Source organism: Meleagris gallopavo, chromosome 23 (assembly GCF_000146605.3).
Source record: "Meleagris gallopavo isolate NT-WF06-2002-E0010 breed Aviagen turkey brand Nicholas breeding stock chromosome 23, Turkey_5.1, whole genome shotgun sequence".
Classification (NCBI taxonomy): Eukaryota; Metazoa; Chordata; class Aves; order Galliformes; family Phasianidae; genus Meleagris; species Meleagris gallopavo.
Window position 1 is genome coordinate 2,366,163 of NC_015033.2, and position 9,480 is coordinate 2,375,642.

The 9,480-nt window shown below is 54.4% G+C and overlaps 1 protein-coding gene across 1 annotated transcript; it reads right to left on the reverse strand.

Annotated features, from left to right (window-relative positions):
* Positions 1–32: 32 nt before the first annotated feature.
* LOC104914128 (sterile alpha motif domain-containing protein 11-like) lies at positions 33–8,936 on the reverse strand. Its single transcript, XM_019622390.2, has 3 exons — positions 8,596–8,936; positions 6,126–6,250; positions 33–172 (listed from the first exon to the last, which is right to left on the reverse strand). Exons 1-3 carry the CDS (start codon positions 8,811–8,813, stop codon positions 33–35), a joined length of 483 nt encoding a protein of 160 aa, XP_019477935.1. The 5' UTR covers positions 8,814–8,936.
* Between the last annotated feature and the right edge of the window lie 544 nt (positions 8,937–9,480).

Below are 9,480 nucleotides of genomic sequence, written 5' to 3' on the forward strand. Positions count from 1 at the left end.
CCACGATGAGATAAAGCCCCCCCCCATCTCAATTAAGTTAAGAAAGGAGAAGAAAGGGGCGGAGGGAGGTGGCACTTACCCTTTGGGGACTCACTTCGGGCTTTCTTGCTCTCTAACGGGCACTCACTGCTGCTGTTGGGAGAGCATACTCTTCTCTTGCCTAAAATGTCATCTAGGAGAGATGAGAGCTGGGTGTCAGAGGCTGCCCCGTGCAGAAGCAGCTGGGGGGGGGGGGCTCTGCTGCTCTCCAACGCACGCTCTCATGTACTACAGGCAAAGGAAAAAGAAAAAACACCCCTCCCAAAAAAAACAAAAAAAAACCACCCAAACCCTAAAGTAAGAAAAATCATCATCCCGAGAGCCGCGCTCTGCTTTCCTAATCACGCAGCCCCAAAGCGCGTAATGACTGCTGGAGCTCTGATCAATGCCACGCTCTCCAGCCATAAATCCCCAACCCGCCTCGTTTCCTTACTGAGTTTCATCGTTTGTTCTGCTGCCTTTTGTCCCCCCGGTGCTTCCACTCCTTTCATGCCCCGACGCAAAGCGACCGGGGAGGAAAAAAAACAACACGCCAAAAGCACAACAGCTCCGCGAGTCTTCCCACCACCACCGTGTCTCTCTCTCTCTCCCTCCCTCTCTCTCTTCCCCCTCCTCCCTCCCTCTCTCTCCTCTTCAAAACCTCAAGGTCCTCTGCAATCTTTCCCTTCGGAAACGCTCGAGCCCTTTGCATTAGCGCAGCCCCACGAACCAAATACCCAATACACAATTACAGCATCCCCAAACGGATTCCGAATCGATAGCCTCCCATAATAACGCTGGGGAAACTGAAAGCATGATGTTGCATATGGGCAGGAAGGAAGAAGCTGTTTGTCACTGCGAGCATCAAATCCTCATCTATCAAGGGCTTGTTAAAGATGCAGCATCTTCGGGAGGAGAGCTCACAAACAAGCAGCATCCGAGCCAGCGCACAGAGCACCTGCAAGCAACGCTGCTGCAGTTTGCAGCGTGCACTCGTTAGGGAAGGTTACACAGCCCCACGGTGCTATTTATGGGCAAGTAGATTCCAGGTGACACTGCGAGCCCAGCCAAGTGGCCTTCGTGCTCAGAGTCCCCGGGTGGGCCCAGGTGCTGCTCTGGTGCTGCACTTCCCCTGGCACTGAGCACCACGCTGCAGCCCAGGAGCATCCCCAGCTCTGCACAGCTACAAGTGGCATCTCCTGGCTTCCAGCAGCACGGGCTGCCCCCTGCACCACCCACCTGCTAGCACAGACAGCACCGAGCTGGCAGCAGAGCCCCAATAATTGCCGTAAAACAGCAGTAACGGGAGAACAGACGGAAGGATGGAGTTGGCCAGAGTTCACATCCCAGGTGTGGAGCCACGAGTCAGCCTTGGCTGCCATCCACATCCCATCAGTCCTCCTGCCTCAGTTTACCCTTGAAATAACTTCTCTCAGCCTGGCCAGCAGGCAACAAACCCATGTGGGTTTTTCCTTTTTTCTTTCCAATTTTGCCTCCTGCCTTCCACAACAGCCCAATTGGGAAGGATGTCATCAGCAGGACTGCGCTGCTATCAGGGCAGGGTAGGTGACGTTGCCCACCCCCATGCAGACTGAGAAATGAAAATGCATTTTTTCCAGTCACTGTGCTCTGACAACAGGATTTGAGAGCCTAAGGCAGCTGGGCAGGCTGGAAACTCAGCTCTAGGCTTCCCCACAGAGCATCATCAAACCCAACCCCAGGAGATGACAATTCCCAGAACCACACCACGATGCTTTGGCAGCAGCTCCATAGGCTCAGTTCTCTCCAATCCCTCAGCACAACGTGAATGACAGCTCTGCAGGGACACAAGGGACGTCCTTCCCCACCACTATCAGAGCCCTGGGCTGCCCTCAGCAGCAGCCATGGGATGAGGGGCCAGGCAGGAGGAGCAGCAAGCCAGTCCCAGCCCTTGCCAGCAGGGATCAATGGAACAAAGGCAGAGCGCAGCGCGAGGTCATGGGAAGAGCGGGCTGTCCTTTAACAGAGGGCAAGGAGAATGGAAATGGGAATGACTGGAGGGCCAGGCAAAGGGGAGCAAAGGGTTTCTGCCACTTAGCAGCAAAACAAAGGCAGCATCCTCCAGCAGCAGGTCAGCTGGACGGCCCTGAGGACATGGCAGCAGCAGGCTTCAACTCTGCACTACCGCACCGCGTTCTCCCCACGCTCCGTTCTCTCCCCACATCCATTTGTTGGCTGCTGTTTGAAGTTGTCACTCTCAGAGCCTTGTGTCACACAGCGCAGACCCGTGTCACCGTCTCAAGCAGAAAGCAGCAGGATTCCCACCGTGCAGCACATCCTCCATCCATCCCTAGGTTGGATCCCCCTTCTCAGCTCTCACTGGCCATCTGCCTCTCCTCCCACCACGCAGGCAGCATCCCTCTCCTTCCCACCTCCCCATGCCCAGCCCCAAAACCTGCTCCAGTATTTCCCTTCCCAAGGAAGGAAGCAGGGTCGAGCCCTCCTCTGACCCGTCTGGAATGGGGCTGGTTAATAGGGAAGGCACACTGATATCCCCCAGGTCTCCCAGCTCCCTGCAAAATTCCCTTTTACGGCGTGCACCGTGCCATAAAAAGGTGGTAAATATTCATAGTATGGAAAACACTCACAGAGAGGATATACTGCACTTAAGAGAGAGATCTGGATTCATTTTATATGCTGCAGAGAGGCTGTTTAGCAATTGCTAACTTGTGAATCCCCCCTTTTGCTTTTTGGAAGAGATGCATGGAAGGAGGCAGGGCTGGAGGTCCAGGCGTGCTGGGGACCTGCTGGCTTTGCAGTGCTGTGCCCTCAGCACCATTTAAATGTCCAACTGCTCTCATCCAACCCCTGCAAAGCCCCGCGCCGCTGCAGCCCGTGACAGCTCTGACAGCCAGACTCCTTAATTCCTTTTTCTTATTCCCTTAATCTGTCATCTTTATCAGGCTGAGGAAGTGCCAGGCAGCGTGCAGGAGCCCCGGCCCCGATCAATCTCCACATTACAGCTGACAGAATGGTGCTAATAACTTATTGATCCTACGTTTGCCAAGCCCCACTGGGGTGGGAAGGTTTCCATTGATTGGCTCCAAGGAAGGGGCTCTCGGCTGCCAGGGGGAAAAGCCATCCAAGTGCCCTCTGCTGAGGAGCCCGGGGATGGAGGGAGGCTGGGAAGAGCCAACAGGAGGACATGGGAGTGGATTCGATGCGTAGGAACCGACACAACCCTATGCACACACACACACAGCACCAGGGAGATGCCACCGTGCTGACAGTTTGTTTTCAGCTGCCTGTAAGACACCTGGGAGAGGAGGTGGAAGCAGAGGAGGTTATTTTTGGAAGCAGGATCATCTCACTCTTCCCAGAGCTGCAAGGAAAGGGAGGAAAAGTTGCTGATTATATACAGCTGTTCGGGCTGCTGTGGTGAAGCCTATCGCTGTGACCCTGCATAAAGGTGCCCCTGCCCAAAGCTATGCTGCAGCTGCACCTGCAGGGCACAGCAAAAGGGAAAACCAGGCATTTCCACGCTGGGTTTTGCCATTTTGGCTTCATCTCCCAGGACCTTCACCTCCGAAGGATGCTGGGTGCCTCCTGCTGGGCTTCAGAAGAAATAAACAGGAACCTGAAGAAAGCACAAAGGGCAGACAACCCTCCAGACAAGTGGCACAGCACAGACCCTCCACTGCCTAGGCGAGCAGCGGGCTTCCTGCAAGCCAAGGTGCCCGGGCATCCAGCTCCCAGCTGTCCATTTGGTGACGATTTTCTGCTCAATTTAAGGCAACAATTCAACAGAGGCAGCTTGGCTGCTGTTGTTTTGCTTTGTTAAATGAAAACACGGCTGCATCCCAGCTCATTATGACACGCAGCCACTCGCTGGGATGCTGTCTCTTACCATTAGCCACAACATCGCCGGGCCCAACCTTTCCTCTCCCCTCCCTTGCAGATGAAAGCTCCAGGTTGGTGCCTTAAAGCAGCCCCGAGGAAGGGGAGGCAGGCAGCTACACCAGCCACAAGTCCTCAAAGCCCCCAGACCCATTTTTAAATGCTAATCTGCCTCCGTTCCCTCCCAAAACTTCTCCTCCTTCGCCCCACTGGCAAAGCATTGAGTGGAAAGGTGTGACAGGAGTGTTAAAACAGAGGAACAAATCACCTTGGGGAGAGAAGAGAGAGAACCACAGAACACCCAGAGTCGGAAGGCACCCATTCCAGGGTGCTTCTCTCAATTAAGACCCCCCTCCGAGGTACTTTTCCTTTCCTCCTCCATTTGGCATATTATATCCCCAACACGACTGCCATTTAGTGAGCACCAGAAGGGAAGGACAGAGCAGAAAACCCATGGGGACAAGAGAGGGGGGAGCATCCCTCCATCTCAAGTGAGCCTGGGGGCTGTGGGCATCACCCAATCATCACAGCTCACCTCCAGGTCTCTCCACCCAGGACTAGGCTTACTTTCAGCATCTCTGCTAAAGAGCTTCAATTTTAAATGATAATCACCTATTTGTATTTAAAATAAGAGCCAGTTTCAGGGCAGAGCAGGAGGAGATGGATGGAAGCCCAATGCAGACACAAGCCTGATGTCCAAAGAGGAGCTGGGTATCATTTTAATCAAAGGGGAGCAGCAGAGAAGAGAGCTAAGTGCCCTTGCTCTACATCCCCAATCTGCACAAACAGAGGTCTAGCAAAGAAGCCAGGAAAGACGAGGCAGGAAGCAGAGCTCTGCCTGCCCTACCTTGGGCTGATTTGCCTCTCCATGCCCTGGCTGTTCTCATGCACCTCTACAACCACGCTCAGAGCAGCACAAGGTGTGCAGCAGGAGCACAACCATCACCTGTCCCCCCTGAGCACTCTGCAGCAGCAAGAACACCCCGCTCATTTCTGATTATAAATGCATTTTCCAGGCCCTGCAGCTCTCAGCTTTGCTCATCCAGACTTCTGCAGATGCTCGAGCCCTACACTGCAGAGCCCAGAACTAACAAATGCCATTCGTTCCCAGCGGTTTCAGTCCCTTTCTACATTGCAAAGAGCATTCAAGTCCCAGCAATAATTCTGCTTTCCCAGTCCACGCTGTTCAGAACTACAGCACTGCCTCCAATCATGGTCTCAACCATAAATCAAGCAGCTCTCACAGAATTCATCATCAACCAACCAACCCTGCCGACTTCGATCCTCTTCTTGGCCCCATGGACCCTGCAATAAACAAACCTCCTCCGTTTGCACTGCCCTCTGCTCAGCCCAAGAGCCAAGTGCACCCACATTAGGCTCCTCACCCTGCCCTACGTGCAAACCAGAAATGGTGTGAGCATCATTCCAGTTCACACTGCCGTCCTCGTTGCCTCAGTTATGCACTTCATCCTTCTCCTGCGATGGGAGAACCTCACACAACCAATTCCAGCGGGTACAAATGAGGACCTCTGCCTCTCATCTTTGCTGCTGCTGCTTAGCGAGAAGTACGCTTTGCATTTCTGGCATGTTAAGGATCTCAGAATTTCAGCAGCACTGATAAGGGCCGGCCGTGCCCCTGTGAAGCAAGCAACGTTAAAGACCATTTTAACACACGAGGTCAGCCGAGACACCCAGACACGAGGCAGGTCACAAGGAACAACTTATCTCCCCGGCCAGTTTGCCTCCCAGAGCTGTGTAATGAAGGGGAAAAGGAGATTCAGCTGTGCCAGCAAGGAGGGGGAGCTGCTGGGGCTGCTCTGCGGACGGCACAACCCCCCGTGCAGCCCCAGCCAGGAGGGAGCCTCGTGCAGGAGGAGAAGCAGGGAAGCCTCTGATTAATGAAATTACAAATCAAGCCACGCTCTCTGCAAGGCCTTTCTGCTTCACTTGATGCTAACCCCGGGGACGTTGCACTTTGCTGGCACGAGCTGCTTTGCAGCAGTTTAACACAGACCGCTGGACGTGAGGATAACGCAGGGCTGAGATCTCCAAACACTGCAGCACTTCACATCCCCGACAATTCCCTTCCACGTTCACTGCCATCCAGAACACCACGAAACCTCGCACAGCTCGCTCTGAACAACAAAGAGCCACGGGAAAACAGAACAGAGCTGTCGCAAGGAACGCACAAATTTGGGGGTGAAGGAGCAGGACCGGCTCCGGCCGCTTACCTGCAGCTCCCAAGCCAACATCCACGCTGTTCCTCTTGAATTCACAGCGGCTCTGGGTCTCTGGCATAACGAGCTGGCGGCTCTGATGCAGGTTGGAGATGATAGTGGAGAGGTCGTTATCACGGCTGCAACAGAGCAGAAAAGCACCAAGTTAAGGAAATCCTATTTGCCGCCACGTAATTGATTTTCGCGTGCGGACGCCTGCGTGAGCAGCTCAGGTTCACCCCAACCTAGGGGGAGGGGGGATGGGGGGAGGGGGGTTCTCCTTGGGATCCATTCCCAGATCACCCCCCCTGGTTTGGGAGAGCAAAATGCTTCCCGTAAAGGGCTGAGCGGCCGCCAGCTGTCAGCTGTGCCAGATACACACAAGGTGCGTGGGCCGCGTGGATGGAAAAACTGAACTGGAGCTCCGTCCCAGCGAGCATAGGAAACTTGAACGGAGAGAACTGATAGTTTTCTATCAGCTGCCATCCCCTTCTATCCTCAAGAAGTAAGATTTTCCATTCCGGCGCTGCTGGAACGCACGGCTGTTTGCTTGGAAACCGCTCTTCTGTTCAGAGAGAAGCCCACCGCGGATCTGCACACGTGCAGCACTCAGAGCACATGGCACAGCTCAATCTACAGAGCCCTTGGAGCACTATCTGCTCCTCTCCTTGCATCAGAATGCTGAGGAGCGGGCTGGGTCCAAACAGTTTTGGCTTCCCCCTATGGAGAAGGACCCAAACTCAGAAAGACATTCACTGCAGCCAAGCTCTTGCAAAACACTCCTCCATAAACGGAAGAGCTGCGAGCCTCCCCTTCCCCTCCAATGCTCACCCTCCACCTTCCCAGCAGGGAGCTGCACCTCACCCATCTCCCTGCAGGAAGATGCCCACGGGGGAGTGCAGCCCCCCAGCCCTACTCACGTGCCAAGCGTGCCCGCCCGGTGCTGCCACACACAGCACATGGCCACTGCTCCCACTCTGCAGGAGATGGCCTCACCTGGGAGCAGCGGGACTGCACGCAGGGTGCATGGTCTGCACTCACCCAGCTCCCGCCTGCCCTTAAATATCCCCTTCTGATCCCCCCTTTCCCCCCCCCAGCCCACTCTCAGCACCAGATCTGCAGCCCCGGTGCACAAGCGGGGGCTAATCTGTCGTCTAGCTGCCGGCTAATCAGATAAGTTTAGGGCAGAAAGTCTTTCTAGACAGAGGTACTTTCCGCGGGCGTCTGGCTCCAGATTTTCACAGGGTGCGGCAGACAGGAGCGGCTCTCCAACCTGCTGCTCCCCCCAGCATCCTCAGGGATGCTCAAATCCCAAAGCTGCTGAGCACCCGGTGCTTCTTCCTCCGCTAAACCCGCACGGATTCCTCCTTATGCAAGCAGGAGGCTCATGACTTAAGCGAGCCCACAGGTGAGTGGGAAGCCCGTTTCTCCTTTGCCAAGCACTTTTGGGTCTTATCCTCTTTTAGCTGCCACCTTTAAGATGCATTATGCAAATGTTTTGGCGTCTTAAGTCATTTAGGGGATTAATGTGAAGTGATTATCAGTTCTTTTTAATCATGCCAATCAATAACTGGATGTCAGGGACAGAGGACAAATGCAGATAAACGCTGCCATCAGCACAACGCTCGGGAAGGGGTGGAGGAGAGGAGTGCAGGGCGAGAGAAAAATAAGACTGTGACATCTTTGCAATGGCAGAGCATCCTGCATCCCAACGAGCACCTCTCACAGGTGAACACACCAACCTACTCCTTCCTATGGAAGGAATGGGCTTCTGCCTACACTGAAATGCAGCTGCCTTCTACGGGGAAGGAAACTGCATCAAATCTTAAGTTTTTATCCCCCAAAGCCACCTATGTTTTTAGGAGGTGTCCCATCACATTTATCAACACCCCAACGCTGGCAGGGACACCGAAGTCCTGACCCACACCCAAGCAGGGCTGATGGCCATCCCAAAAAATGCACCTTTGCCCAATGGCTCTGCAGAAGACAAAGCTGACACGGAGGTGACATTGAGGGAAAAGGCACACAGAGCAGAGCACGTAGGATCAGGCAGCTTTTAGCACATTGCACCATCCCCAGGAGCAGCTCTGCAGCACTCGTGTGTGCTGGGAGCTCACTCTGCCATCCCCTGCCTGCTCAAGATGGAAAACTTGCAGCATTTTCACCAGCAATCCTCTTAGACCTCCAATGAGCAAAGCCCAACTGACTGCTTTCATCCCAATGTCTTTTAAAAAAAATTAAGTAACAATCTAAAAGAAGCCAACCTTGAGGAAGTTTAACTTGGAACTGAATCTCAGTTCTCCAGGTGCCCCCTCTGTCCCTCTGCAGCTGGCAGAGCATCCTCCCAGCTCAGTTCTGCCCTTATACCAATCCATCCCCACTACCACCAGTCCTACACCACCAGCTCCACTTGCCATAAAACCCCCCCAAAAACGGTATTTCTCAACAAAAAGCAGCTCCTGGAAAAATTCCCCCCAGCACTCACCTCTGCCAAAAGCCAACTGCACACTGCCCAGTGCTGCACCAACCACCAGCACTGATGCACAATGAGCAGCACCTGGGCAGGGCTGGCCCACACCTGGTCCTATCACCCAGCTGACCAATGCTGGTCCTAGGGCAGCTCCCTCTGGCCAGCTGGGCCCTGATTGCTCCGTCCTGCTCACCCTGATTGCTGGTAATTTGTGCTCGTATCCTCGCCTTCATGGCTGGACTTGGTGATCTCAATGGTCTCTTCCAACCTTAACCACAGAACCACACAATCACAGACCCATTCAGGCTGGAAAAGACCACCAAGATCCCCATATCCAACGCCGACCCACGTCACAGTGAGCCTCTGTGTCACATCCCCACAGCTCCTGAGCACCCCCAGGGATGGCGACAGCCCTGGGAGCAGACTCACTCACTGCAACCTTGATGTGCACAGAACAGAGCTGCAGTGCATGCAGTCAGCACGGGACTGAAGACCCTTCCCTTGCAGGGAACGCAATCCAGTCTGCAGGATAGTAAAATGCAAAACCAGAGATACCAGTGGACAGCAGCACCTGAAACCTGGCTGCTCGTCCTGGCAAGCATTAAGGCAGCACAAGACCAGCACCGAGGCTCCCTGGAAGGAAAAATGAAACGGGTGGGAGAGCATCACCCCTACAGCTCCACTCCAGCACAGCCCTGCAGGCAGGAGCCCCACTGAGGGGATTGCAAAGGGCCACGTGGAGGATTTCCCCATCTGTACAGAAGGCTGTAATCCCCCCCAGGTGCTCACTTGCAGCCCAGCAGGGCACAGGGCTCTGCTCTCCTTTGTCTCGCTGCCTGGTGCTGCCGATGCAGGCTCCCCCCACCCATGCACAAACACACATGCACACACAATCAGATT

Coding starts and splice junctions, on each gene's coding strand:
- LOC104914128 (XM_019622390.2), bottom strand. CDS start 8,813: ATGAAGGCGAGGATACGAGCACAAATTACCAGCAATCAGGGTGAGCAG. Junction 6,251..8,595: donor GCAGTTGGCTTTTGGCAGAG/GTGAGTGCTGGG, acceptor GCTCTGTTGCAG/CCGTGATAACGACCTCTCCA. Junction 173..6,125: donor TGTTGGCTTGGGAGCTGCAG/GTAAGCGGCCGG, acceptor CATCTCTCCTAG/ATGACATTTTAGGCAAGAGA.